The 14,566-nt window shown below is 48.3% G+C and overlaps 1 protein-coding gene and 1 long non-coding RNA gene across 2 annotated transcripts; both read left to right on the plus strand.

Moving 5' to 3' along the window:
• Positions 1–8,869: 8,869 nt before the first annotated feature.
• LOC136540524 (uncharacterized) lies at positions 8,870–11,089 on the plus strand. The gene is made up of 3 exons (XR_010779991.1): positions 8,870–9,279; positions 9,565–9,700; positions 10,967–11,089. It is a non-coding gene; the product is annotated as an uncharacterized lncRNA (long non-coding RNA).
• A 1,614-nt stretch (positions 11,090–12,703) lies between these two features.
• LOC136540525 (ethylene-responsive transcription factor ERF073-like) lies at positions 12,704–13,898 on the plus strand. The gene has a single exon (XM_066532528.1). The coding sequence runs from the start codon at positions 12,819–12,821 to the stop codon at positions 13,794–13,796; it is 978 nt and encodes a 325-aa protein (XP_066388625.1). The 5' UTR covers positions 12,704–12,818; the 3' UTR covers positions 13,797–13,898.
• The last annotated feature ends 668 nt before the right edge of the window (positions 13,899–14,566 follow it).

The following is a 14,566-nucleotide window of genomic DNA, read 5'->3' on the forward strand; positions in this document are numbered from 1 at the left end:
GATTGAACAAGGGGGAGAGATAAGATATAAAAGCTTAGGAAAGATTGAAAGCTCAAAGAAATAGAGGTTGGACATGGATATGGACAAAGAGAGCAACATTGGAGAAAAGAGATGGATCAAAATTCTTGGATAAGAGAAGAACACAAGTAGGGGGAACAAGCTCATGAACTTTGATTTATTACATTTGATATGTGCATATTCATGTGCTTGCTTGCATTGCATAAGTTCTTAAATTCAATATGCATACTTGTGTGATGTATGCTAGTTGTAGAATTTGATTGATGAAATGAAAACTAGCATGCATAGGATGATAGCCAGACACTTGGTATGCTTTTCAAGTAATGCTAGTATCTTGCTTTTAATGTTGATCTCATGAGGTATCTAGTGTTTTTTATTTTCAAGTGTTATCTAGCTAACCATGGTGCTAAGGATGAACTTAAAGGTGCAACTCCGATTGGTATCAGGCTTCAAAGGTTTACTCTATACACGTTAGCATCATTTGGTAGTAATTACTCTCCCACATTTCCAATCTATGCATATGTGCGAGCTTCAAACCAAACACTCTAGCACATATATAGAGGGAGCTAATACTACCATTTCAGGTTTGTGGTACTTATCCAAAATCATTTTCACATGATAAAATTGCTTGAGCAAGCAACATGAATCCAAAAGAACTTAATTTACATATCTTTGTAGAGTTGTCATCAATTACCAAAAAGGGGAGATTGAAAGGTTCTTGTATGATTTTGGTAATTGAGTGACAACCTAGATGGACTAATTGTGTTTATGTGAGATACATAGGTGATTACTCCATAGGTACATGTGTGTGAGCAACATATGCTATGAAGGTGAAAATGGCTTGGAGATGTTGCAAAGCTCACACATTTGATGATGAAGGAGCTCATTACAAATGAGACATGGCATTGAGTCATGTGATCAAGGTGGAGAAGATCAAGACATGACTTGACTTTATGGACCGGTTGCAAGCATGAAGGGCAAGTTGGAGGCTTTGGAGCGATGGACCGCGTGGCGGTGAAGCTTAAGCAAGACTTGGCGTCGATGGACCAAGGCAATGGTGAAAAGCAAGTGAAGTCAAGATCGATGAACCAATATGATCACGTGATGATATGAAGTGGATCATATTATTGTTGATCATGTTGGTGCATATGTTGCATTGACATTGGAGGAGATGGAATAGAATGCACAAGGCAAAGGTATAACCTAGGGCATTTCTCTTCACCGATCATAGGTGTGTAGAGAAGTTTGTGACCGGGTTTAGGATAGATGACCGTACTATCAAGAGGGGCAAACTTGTTTATATATCGATCATCTAGTGCCACTCGAGTGATCTAACTTTGCATCGTCGCTAGGATTGAGTGGCGTGGCAAGTTGAGTGGCTAATCCTTCAAAAAATGATTGTGAAAATGCTAACACACATACACATGGTGGTGTACACTTGGTGGTGTTGGCATATTTATAAAGGAGATGAAGTTGTAGTTGATATGGATCAACTTGGTGATGGGACGGAGGCAAGAAGGGTTCGAAACTCCACCGACGGAGTGTCCACCCGTAGAGTGCGGATAGTCCGACGGTGCTATCGGCGCCCTATACAGAAAAGACAGGGTCTCACTGAGTGGACCGGATGCTGGTCACATGCTGACCGGATACTGGGGTCCTGCGTCTGGTCAGTGATAGCAGAGAGCGCGCAGGCGTTGGTCTTCGACCAGACGCTGGCGCTGAAAGTGACCGGATGCTGGCATGGTGCGTCCGATTAGGCTGACATACGGTGACATAGGCGATGTAGAGAAGTTGGAGAAGGACCGGACGCTGATGCTATGTCCAATCGTGACCGACCGGACACGTCCGGTCGTGACTGAAACCTTACTAGAAATGACCGCACGCTGGGGTCCTACATCCGGTCACTTTGAGCAGCTGCGTCCGATCATCACTTAGACTGTTGAGATCGAGCGACTGTGTTTGAACAGAGGCGATACATGGTGAGCATCCCTTGACTGGACGCTGAGGTCCTGCGTCCGGTCGTTTTGACCGACACGTCAGGTCACCCCGAGTTTTGCCCAGTGAAGGGGTAATGGCTAGTTTAGCCCATGGGGCTATAAATAGAAGGGGGTCTCAGCCATGGCTGGTACTAAGCACCTTGAGGGACTTTGTGTCCATGCTTGTGAGTGCTTAGGAGCCCTCCATCTCACATATGCTTGATAGTGATCATCCGATTATGTGAGAGAGCGATTCTAGTGCGATTGCATCGTGAGGTTGCATCGAGTGGCACTAGGTGATTGAGTTGCAAGCCGGTGGTGCTTGTTACTTTTGGAGGTTGCCACCTCCTAGATGGCTTGGTGGTGGTCTCCGATGAAGCTCGCAAGAAACTTGTGCGGTGCTTCGGAGAAGAGCTTTGTGAGGGCATTGTGCTTGCCCCGCGGGAGCTGTGAAGAGCAACTCTTATTGAGCGTGTCATTAAGCTACCCTCACTTTCGAGGTAGGTTCTTGTGGTGCTCTACGTGCGGGCTTGGTGAGTGATGCCAATTAGCCGCCAAACCACCAAGTGAGTGGTCGACACAATGGAGATGTAGCGTGTTGGCAAGCACATGAACCTCAGGAGAAAATCACCGTGTCAACCTTATTCTTCCCGTTGGTTTGCAATCCCTTTACACAAGCTTGAGATTACTTTTATATACATTGTGCTTGTGTAGTTACTCTTGTAATAAGTTAGCATCTACTTGTGTAGCATAGAAGTAGCTCCCTTGCGTGATTAATTTGGTTTATGTAACCTTGTTAGTCACATTGCTTAGTTTGTGTAGCTAAGTATTTGCGCTCTCTAATTTGGCATTGGTTGCCTTGTTATTAAGCATTGCTAGTGAGCTTAGTTGGTTTTGTGCTTTTGCTTACTAGCATGTGTAGGAGCTCCCTCTTTGCTTGAAGTACTAGAGGCACATGTTTGTGTGATCTTACTCCTAGAATTGGTTAGATGAGCTCTAGCTAGCCCGACACCTTTATTGCTTAATTAGGATCTTAGCGAGATGCTAGATAACATAGATAGAGGGGTGTAGTCTTGGCTATACCAATAGTTTTAATTCCACACTTGTTTCTGTTAGCCAGCGCGATTAAGTTTTAGTAATGACTATTCACCCCCTCTAGTTGCCATCTCGACCTTACACCGGCTACCGCATCTACCAACATATCGGCTATCGGCATCAGATAACCATCCATGGGTGTAGCTTTGTTCAAACCTCTAAAATTGATGCAAACTCTTAACTTCCTATTCTTCTTATACATAGGAACAACATTCGATATCCACTCTGCATATCGGCACGGTCGAATAAATTTCACTTCTAGTAATCTTTCGGTCTCCTTTTTTATATCACCAAGAACGTTTGGGTTGAATCTCCTCAGAGCTTGTTTAAATGGGCGATATACAAGTTTCATTGGCAACCGATGTTCAATAATAGACCAGTCTAGAACAGGTAACTCATAATATTTTCAAGCAAAATAATTTTTAAATTCCTTTAATAGATCTACCAACTCTTGCTTATATTCAGGATCCAACTTAGCACTTACATACGTCGGCCTAGGCCTATCTTTAGAACCAATATCAATCTCTTCTAATTCATCGGTCGACGTAAAGCCATGCCCCAGTTTACCATCCGTACCATCTATTGGATTGTCCATTAAAACAAACTCTTAGAGCCAACTGCTTGGATCGGCTATTGGCCTTCATCATTGATTTTAATGAAGCCTCCTTCCCATAGCTTACTAGAAAAACATTCGAAGTCTTCTAGCTCCCAATACATTGGATCAGCTATTGCGATACTTACAGAATCATCAGCGTTAACCAGCTCAACATCATTTCCATGCCACTGAATCAAACACTGATGCATGGTCGATGGTACACAACAATTTATATGAATCCAATCACGACCAAGGAGTAAACTGTATGAACCCTTTCCATCAATGATGAAGAATGTGGTGAGCAAAAATTTACTTCTGATTGTCAATTCGAAGTGCATTGCCCCTCTGGTCTTAGATGCATTACCCTCAAAATCCTTAAGCATCATGTCGATATCAATCAAATCTTTTGGTCCCTTGCCAAGCTTGCGAAAAGTAGTGTAAGCCATAAGTTTAACAAAAGTACCTCCATCCACCAATATTTTGTTCATCGACTTCCCATCGATAAAACCTTTCACATATAAAGCCTTTAAGTGCTGATGCTTGACTGGCTTATCGAATATAGCCTATTGTATCACTATCAACTTGGCAACTACTCAATTTCAATAGTCATATGCTTCATCCTGTAAATTACTTGGTCACAAGTACTTAAACATCTCACCGGCATTATCTTTATTTCTCGCATCCCACTAGCCCCTAAAAGTAAGACGATTAGCAGTTTGGTTTTATTCTCCATTAACATAATGGACAAGATCATATCCTTGGGATAAGGAGTTTTGTATGTACCTCTTCCATATTCATAGCCCTTCAACAATGTTTCATAAATTTGCATTTTAGAAAGCAAATGAGTCCCATCTTCGTACAGTTGCAAACAAAACTTTCATAGCCCTTCAACAATGTTTCACAAATTTGCATTTTAGAAAGCAAAATAGCAAATGAGCCCCATCTTCGTATAGTTGCGAACAAACTAGACATCTTTGTAGTCCTGTGATCTATCCTGACCGTAGATGGCAACGGGGCCCCGATACCCGATACCCGATGGGGATTTGATCCATTAGGGGATGGGGATGGGACAAAATCAGTACCCGCGGGGTTCTTAATGGGCAAAAAATGATCCCCATCGGGTAAAGCGGGTAAGATAATGTTCTGCTAGTACCCGTCCCCGTTACCCGTCGGGGAACCCGGCAATTTAGCAGCGTACGTGAATACAGGCCCAATGAAGCCCAATAGGAAATTTGGCCCAAGTATTAGCATTCATATATATATATATACTGCCCCAAAACCCTAGGTTTTATTCCCTCCCCATCCTCAGCCGCTGCACACTCTCACGCTCAAGTCTTATCTAGCTGTCGGCCGCCATCTCCCTCTGTCTCTCGCTCCTCTTGGCCACTCTCGCAGGCCACCGCCATCGGCACGTGATTCGCGTCGTTGCGTGCATGAGCGCTACCGTGCGTCTACGCTGGCCATCTACCGAAGCCCCTAGCTAAAGTCTTCTGCCCCTTCACGTGCAGCATGCCCTGTGCCTGTGCTCCCAGCGCCGACGCAGGAGACCAGCCGTGATTGGGCATCTGCTTGTACTTTGGTCTACAAGGAAGATGATCTTGCGTCTCCAGTTTCTTAACCTGATTGGGGACAATGGGAGGTGGATCTTGCCTGACACAAGAATACATCTCATCCTAACACAAGCACTAGTAGATTTGTGAGATTTTTTCTTTGTGTTTTGTTTGCAAATTTGGTATGCAAGGGAGCTGTGATTTGTCAACTAAGCGAGTTTATTTCATGTTGCTGTAAGATCCATTTTTTGTCCATATTTCTTTGTTTTTTGTCCACATTTCTTCTTCTGGATTGTTGATTCAAGTGCTTGTACTCGGGCACCAAGGAGGACATATACTCGGGTACGGGGTACCCAGTGGGTACGTTTTCCCCACTCGGGGATGGGGATGGGTAAAATCTATCCCCGAGACCGGGGACGAGGATGGGGAGCAGGATAATCTTGCTGTGCTGGGGATGAGAACATTCTCCTGATACTCATCGAGGATGTACCCGTTACCATCTTTAGTCCTGACTCTTGCGGTCGTCGCCCATAAATGCGTTTCACCGAACTCACTCCGGTTGGCTTAGGACAGAGAAAAAGGCTTCATAGGTCTGTGGAAGGGCCCAACAATTACACACAGAAAAATGATGAAAACGTCAAGTTGTCATCAATAGTAATACAATTTGTAGGCCTGTCATGTTTCTCAAAAAAATCGTAGGCCTGTCATGTTATGGAGAACATCTCCTGTTTTCTCGCTGTGTCGACATGCAGGCGTAGAGAAGGGGAAAAAGATATTGGAATTTTTGCATTCAATTTTCTAGCCTAGTGTTGACAAGCTTGGAGTTTGCATGGAGCTCTCGAGCTTGCCGATCGTTGAGCTTGGCGAGACCTTAGCTAAGCGCAGCAACGACTGTCCATGTCCAGCACTCCCAATACTACCAATACCGTTACAAGTTGTTTTGCTAATTTTTTTACTGCTGATAAGTCGGCTGATATTGTTTTGTTGTAAGAGAAAAACACTGTATAATGGCTCATAAGCTAGGCTGATAAGCTCAAGCGAACAGGGCGACATCATAAATACTAAATGATCTCACCGGCATTAGGTTTATTTCTCGCGTCCCACCAACCCCATAAAAGTAAGACAATTAGCAGTTTGGTTTAATTCTACATTGACATAATTGACATGATGATGCACCATGTTCGCTTGATCGCATCAACCATGCTTAACAGCCATGATACAATATTTTTCTCTCATAATAAAATAGCATCAACCGGTTTATAAGAAAAAAAAAGATCGTGAAGAGGTACATATCCTTAGGGCAATCAAACCGAATGAGTTCTGTACGTACCTCTTCCATACCCATCTTTTCCTTTCGAATACTGAGCCAAGCTTGAGCATGTCATTGGCCCACGTCGCCCTTTTTTCGGTTCATTCAATTTTGATCGGACGGTCTAAAACGAGCACAACAGCCAGCCTTTCCAGAGGTTTCCCCCGAGCTCGTGTGAAAGGGTCGAGATGGCGACTAGAGGGGGGGTGAATAGTCCTTTTTAAAACTTAATCATGTTGACTAACCGAAACAAATGCGGAATTAAAACTATCGGACTAGCCAAGACTACACCCCTCTATCTATGTTCACTAGCACCTTGCAAAGATACTAATCAAGTAACAAAGGTGCCGGACTAGCTAGAGCTCTCCTAATCAATTCTAGAAGCAAGGTCACATAAACCTATGTCACTAGTACTTTAAGCAACAAGGGAGCTCCTACACATGCTAGTAAGCAAAAGCACAAAGCCAACTAAGCTCACTAGCAATGCTCAATAACAAGGCAACCAATGCTAAATTAGAGAGCGCAATTACTTAGCTACACAAACTAAGCAATGTGACTAACAATGTTACACAAACCAAATTAGCCACGCAAGTAAGCTACTTCTATGCTACACAAGCAAGAAGGTAACTAGCAAGCTACACAAGCTAACTAATTACAAAAGCAACAACACAAGCTCAATGTATATGAAAGTAATCGCAAGCTTATGTAACGGGGATGCAAACCAACGGGAAGAACAAGGTTGACACGATGATTTTTCTCCCGAGGTTCATGTGTTTGCCAACACGCTAGTCTCCGTTGTGTCGACCGCTCACTTGGTGGTTCGGTGGCTAATTGGCATCACCCGCCAAGCCCGCACGTCGGGGTGCCACAAGAACCTACCCCAAAAGTGAGAGTAGCTCAATGACACGCTTTACTAAAGTTGCTCTTCGCGGCTCCCGCGAGGTGAGCACAATGCCCCTCACAAAGCACTTCTCCGGAGCACCGCACAAGCTTCTTGCGGGCTTCGACGGAGACCACCACCAAGCCGTCTAGGAGGTGGCAACCTCCAAGAGTAACAAGCACCACCGGCTTGCAACTCAATCACCTAGTGCCACTCGATGCAACCTCACGATGTAATCGCACTAGAATCGCTTACTCACACAATCGAATGATCACTATCAAGTATGTGTGAGATGGAGGGCTCCTAAGCACTCACAAGCATGGACACAAAGTCCCCCAAGGTGCTCAACACCAGCCATGGCCGAATGCCACTTCTATTTATAGCCCCAAGGGCTAAACTAGCCGTTACCCCTTCACTGGGCAAAAGTTGGGCCGACCGAACGCTCCAGTCGTGTTGACTGGACGCTGGACCTCAGCGCCCGATCGCCCGATGACAGCCATGTGTCACCTGCATTCAACGGCATTCTTCTGATCTCAACGGTCATCTTCTGACCGGATACAGCAGCTTCAACTAACCAGACGCAGCAACCCCAGCGTCTGGTCATTTCTAGTAAGGTACCAGACATGACCGGACGCATGTGATCGGACGCAACCCAGCATCCGGCCACTCTCCAGCTTCTGCATCATCGTATGTCAGCCTGACCAGACGCATCCTACCAGCGTCTGGTCACTTCCAGTGCCAGCGTCCGATCGAAGACCGACGCTGCATGCTCTCGGCCACCACTGACCGAACGCAGGACCCTAGCGTCCGGTCACCACGTGACCAGCGTCCATCGGCGCCAAGTCTTGCTCAAGCTTCACCACCACGCGGTCCATTGCTCCAAAGCCTCCGACTTGCCCTTTACGCTTGCAACCGGTCCATCAAGCCAAGTCTTGTCTTGATCTTCTCCACCTTGATCATATGACTCAATGTCATGTCTCATGTGCATTTAAGCTCCTTCATCATCATATGTGTGAGCTTTGCAACATCTCCAAGCCATCTTCACCTTCATGGCATATGTTACTTACACGCATGTACCTATGGACTAATCACCTGTGTATCTCACATAAACACAATTAGTCTACCTAAGTTGTCACTCAATTACCAAAACCACACAAGGACCTTTCATCGTGGCTACGCCACGCCTCATGCCTCGGGCCTTGGCCTTCCGCACACGGTGGCGCTCACTATCCTCACCGCTAGCCTGGCACCCACATCGAGCGTGCCCGTGGCCAGCCCGCTGGCTCCCTCCGGCCGAGAAGAGGCCAGCCTCGGGGCCGTCTCGCCGCTACACCGGTGGCAGAGGGCGCCTCGCGCAGCCATAGCCGGGCAGCCGCTTGGTGGGTGAGCGTGCGAACAGGCATCGCTGGTGTCGACAGCGCCGGCAGCATTCCAGGCTTGACCCAGCGCGAGCAATCCCGGCGTCCCTCGTTCGCGGGCTTGACCTAGCGCGGGTGAGCTCAACACCCCGGCGCGCGGTCCCAGCAGGGCCTGTGGCGGTGCGTGAACGCGGAGGCAGCCTTGCTCGACCTCGACCGCGGTGGATTGTAGGCCTACGCGACGCCGAGTCGAAAAGCGGTTGCTTGCAGTCGCCGTCGCACCCATGCTATCTCCATCTCGGCGCTCGCCGCTTGCGACACCAGTTCGTATGGATCCCGCTGCGGCGATGGATAACAGTGCCGGCTCAGGTGGGGCATCTGCAGCCTCCATTCCTCCAGCTCCCATGTGCTCGATGTTGCCATCGGACATCGAGCTGAGTGCCGGCGTCTACACTTCCATGAAGCTTGAGTGAATGTGTTCGATAAAATGAGCACAAGGTATCTTTTCCTTTTTTTCCTCCTTTTTCCTTTACAGACTCCATCTCTATCGTTATACAAATGTCGTCGCCGCCACTGCGATTCTGCGCTGAGATGACCGGCACTCTCACCACGTCAATATAAAAGAGATATATCATCAGCCAAGGCCTCTCGCTGCCCTGTGGTCCTGCTGCTCACATCTAGCCAGTGAAGGATTTAGTTCTTGGAACTATCTTGTAATTCTATTCCCCTGTTCTTGATATTCTTGGGCCATCATCTCAACCATGTCCTTATTCTCTGTGTTAGTTCAATGGGATTGGATTGAATTACAACGGCATAATCAATTCAATACCAGGAGCAGTTGCTGCACAAGTGAGAGGAGCTCGCGCCCTTCTTGCAGGTGCTCTTAATCTGTGGGACTGCAGCATGCTATTGATTCAAGGTGAGATAATTCCATCCGTGCACTAACTTCCTTTTATCTCTGCACTTGCATTAAAATTATTTTATTCTCAATTTATTGGAATTGCTGTCATAGAGAAATTCTTTACACTACAAGTTACTTGCACTTACATGGATTTGTTGCTACAGATTACCTGCATTTACTTTTAGTGTTGAATAAGTTACTAAATATTGTGTTCCAGAATTTATTTTGATAAATGCCCTGAAAATGCAACATGTGCACTCATTAGCGATGATGAGTTCTTATATACTGCATTTTAACATCAGGTTCTACTCTTATTGCGTTTGGAACACCTTATGTAGTTGCCATCGGGATTTACTTAGGATGCTCCACAGTCCACACTGTTCAGTCTCATCTATATTTATTCTGATACTCTTTGTGGTGCCATTGATGGTGTTACTCTTGGACGTTGTCTTCATCTACCTTTGACAACTTTGATATCATAATTTCATATGCCTTCATCTTTGGGGTACCTGTTTACTAATAGGTTTCAGCTGTTGGTACAGGTGAATAAAGTCTAATGCAAACTCATTTTCCCTATATTTCATCCTACAATATATTTCATCCTACAAGCAATATATGGTAAATTATTCTCTCTGATAAAATTTCTTAGACATGTTGCTTTTACATCCATGCTGTGTACAGCATTGATCAGTGTGTATGTGGGACAAGCTACTTACCTGTGTAGGCATCATTAGAATGTTATTTTGAGGAAGAATTTGAACAAAGTTTCCTTACTGTGATTGGAATCTTAAGAGACTCATCATTCCTTAAATGCTTAAATGATTCTTCTCAGCTGGAACTGCGTTTCACCACAAATCATGCCTTGATTTTCTGGGTCATCCACACTTAATGGCTGCCTAAAACGCTCATACACTCAGCTGCTGGTGAACTTGTTGCACTACTATAGGGACATTTAAGATCACATAGCTTAGTGCTGAGCTTTCCTGCCACTCTCATTGTATTAGTTTTGTAACTTTATTGTAAGTTTAAAAACAAGGTTTCTAGCCATATGAAGTATTCAATAAATGAATAGATATGTTATTATTTTAGCGATATTTTGTATATATGTACCACCTCAGTAATAATTTAGTATATATTTCATGGGTAATAGTTTGAATGCCTTTTGCCAAATAGTTCAGGACATGTTTCAGTTTAATGGATAACAATTTTATGCCTTTTCAACCGGTTGTAGTCGCGGCTCACATCTTGGATTATTTTTTAATGATGTGCACCTTTTTTTTTCAGCTGTCCAACTGATCCGTGATCTTGAGCTTTCCAATTGGTCCGCGCTGTCTAAACTGATATATATTTTGTCTACTCCAAGTGATGCTCAGCAATTATCTACGGTCCTTGTTTAAAGTTTAGGTAAACCAGAGATGAAAGAAGACATGCTAGATGGATAGTATATTTGCTTAGTTTCGAGCCTCACAGTTCTTGCTCCTAATCTCCTGTATTTTTTTTCTGCTATGACTTTGCAACTTGGATCTCGGTTCTACTCCATCTAGGTCCTCCATATAAATGAGAAGAAAGGAGTATCATTTTTTCTCTCTCTGATTTAATCAACAGTGGACTGCTCAAAGACAACGCCGCGCCCTGTCTTTTCTAGTCCTCATCGAGTCCGCAAACAAATCGGACATCTTGTAGTCCTGTGATCTGTGCTGACTCCTGTGGTCGTGGACTCGTGGCCCATAAAAGCATTTCACCAAAACTCAGTCCAGTTGGCTTTAGAACAGAGAAAAAGGCTTCAAAGGCCCATTGAACGGCCCAACAATACATACAGAAAAATGATGAAGACGTCAAGTCGTCATAATAAAAATAATAATAAATTCGTAGGCCTCTCGTGTTATCGAGAACATCTCCCGTTTTCTCGCTGTGTCAACGCGCAGAGAGGGGAAAAAATATCTCGTTGCAAGTGGAGTTTTCCCGTTCAATTTTCTATAGCTCCAGTGTTGATAAGCTTGGAGTTTGTCAGTTTGCGTGGAGCTCCCGACCTTGCCGATCGTTGAGCTTGGCGAGACCTCAGCTAAGCGCAGCAACGACGTGAGCTCTGTCCATGTCCATTACCAATACCACTTTGCGAGCCTCCTGGTTTTGGCTCTCTGATCATTAGAGCACATGACCGAAGACTATTTGTGTAGCCCGAAAAAGGACTGCGTTACGCTATTGGTGTTTCGTCGTCTCTTATGTGGGGGTCACTTGGAAAAGGCCCGAAGCCTCTCCCGCCACTTGCTAAAACTTTGTCAAATCATCATTAGCGCTAACCCTGCGGTCTTATCACAACACACTTGCTTGCTCGCTGGTGGAGTGGAGCAGCTAACCACACTTGCTTAGAAGAGATCCCCAGTTGGGCCACTTGCCAATACAGCCTTTCCCACAAACTGGAGGACGGGAGGAGGTTTTCGGTTTGGCGGACGCCGGACACCGTCGCGCGCGACGCTGGCAAACATCTCTGCGGCAGACCCTGTGGCCGCCTCGCGACGCGCTCCAAGGGTTCCAGCAATCCAGCGCGTGGTGGGCACGCGCTCTCGGCGTCGGGTCTCCACTCTCCTCCTCGGTGCGTTCAGCGGCAACAACGATGGCCGCAGAGGAGGACCGCTGCCCCGGATGGCCGAAAAGCTAAAAAACCGCGGACCAGGCACGCCCGCGGCGCGTCCCAGCCCGGCCGCCCGGGTCTACACGGCTGTTGCCGTCGCTGTCTGTCCTCCGTCCTCACCGAGCGTGGCCGGGACGCCGGACGCAACTGGCTGGGCGGGGGCAGATGCATTGCACCACCCGACCTCTCCCGAGGTCCAACAGCCGAATAGCGACGAGGTGGCCCGTGCCGGCCTTATCCCCTTACACGCTGTCATGAAGCTCCCTTCCCGCGAATTTTGGAGCCCCCACGCCATCACCACCACACCCACTTGTCTGTTGTCACCGCCGCTTTCGCTAGCGCCTTCTTCTTCTCCCCCTTCACCCCTTCCCTATTTAAGAGCGCCTCGTCGTCCCGAGACCTCCATCTCCATTCCCAAGCAAACACAAAAAAGCTAGCTAGCGTACGACTCGCTTCCAGAGCCAACCAAACCAACCAGCAAGTAGAGAGACAGGCAGAGCAAAGATGTGTGGTGGTGCGATCCTCGCCGAGCTCATCCCGAGCACGCCGGCGCGCCGCCGCGGCGCGGCGTGGCCCGCCGGCAAGGGCAAGCGGCGGAAGGCCGACGACTTCGAGGCCGCGTTGCGGGAGTTCGACGAGGACTCCGAGGAGGACGAGGAGATGATGGAGATGGGGGAGGAGGTGGAGGTGGTGAGCAAGCCCGCCTTCGTCTTCCGCGCCTCGTCGTCCCCGGCGACGCCGACGAAGCCGAGGGCGCGCCCGGAGGAGCAGCCGAGCCGGCGCCGGAAGCCCGCGCAGCAGTACAGGGGCGTCCGGCGCCGCCCGTGGGGCAAGTGGGCCGCCGAGATCCGCGACCCCGTCAAGGGCGTCCGCGTCTGGCTCGGCACCTTCCCCTCCGCCGAGGCCGCCGCGCTCGCCTACGACCACGCCGCGCGCGACGTCCGCGGGCCCAGGGCCAAGCTCAACTTCCCCTCCTCCGCCGCCGCCGCCGCCGGGGCCCCAGCCAGCCGCAAGCGCGCCCGCGCCGCCGATGCTGCCATCATCGACCTCGTCGACCAAGAGGAACAAGAGCAGCGCGCGGCGGCGGCGTTCTTGAAGCACGAGGCCGCCGAAGAAGCAGCCGGCGCGCTCCCGGACTCCTCGTGGCAGGGCGTGTTCTCGGCGTACGACGAGGCTCCCGCCCTCGACGTCGAGGCGGGCCAGAGCGGCGATAAGAAGCGGTCGAGGACCGAGCCGGAGAGCACCGAAGACGAGGCGTCGCCCCGGGCCTCCTCCGGCTCCGAGCCGGACGCGCTGTTCGACGCGCTCCTCTTCGGCGACCAGTTCGCCTTCTTCGACGCCGGCGCGTACGAGTCACTGGACAGCCTGTTCAGCGCGGACGCCGTGCAGAGCAACGCCGCCGCCGTCGCGGCGGACCAGGAGGGCATGCCGCTGTGGAGCTTCGACGACGGCTGCCTCGTCGAGGACAACCTGTCGTTTTGAAGAGTTTCGACTGTGGTTGTGTCAGTTTTGTAAATTACGACCGTTTTGTGGAGTTTCTGTTGTACCAGTACTTGTAGCCTGTATATGAGGAGTTGAATGAAATCATCGTTCTCAGAAGAAGAAAAAAACGTCTATCCATGAACACAGTAATCAATCTCATACAGTAATGTTATACTCCCTCTGTCGGTGTTTCGGACCGGGGTCCTCGACCGACTAATGAATTTGTTCTGCGTGCTCTCGATTTCGGATGGTGATGCAAAGAGACACAAGGTTTATACTGGTTCGGGCAAGCGGCGCCCTACGTCCAGTTTGAGGGATAGAACTTGTATTCCTTGCACCGAAGTGCTCGTAGTAGGGGGTTACAAGCTAAGGGAGAGAGGGAACTAGTCCCAAGTCTCGACAGGGCGTGAGTGGGCCGTCTGAGACGTTGCTCTCAAGCGGCTGGAATGTATGCGTGTGTGTCTGTGTTATCCGGTCTTTCTTCTTTCTCTCCCTCTAAGAGGCCCAAGTCCCCTCCTTTTATAGTTGAAGGGAGGACGAGGGCAGTACATGTATCACTATGCGACGTCGTGCCAATAGGAGTGGCACGTTCGAACCCTGTGGCCCGTTCCGGTGGCGGCGTGATCGTAGGAGCGATCCGTCCTTAGAATACTGGAGCGGCGTGGTTGTCCCATCAGGTCCTGTGCGTCGTGGGAACCCCGGGAATGTCTCGGAGCGGACGTGGTGGCGAACGTGCAAGCCTCGGTGGACAGATTGTGCGCGAGGCTGAG

Source organism: Miscanthus floridulus, chromosome 2 (genome assembly GCF_019320115.1).
Source record: "Miscanthus floridulus cultivar M001 chromosome 2, ASM1932011v1, whole genome shotgun sequence".
Classification (NCBI taxonomy): domain Eukaryota; kingdom Viridiplantae; phylum Streptophyta; class Magnoliopsida; order Poales; family Poaceae; genus Miscanthus; species Miscanthus floridulus.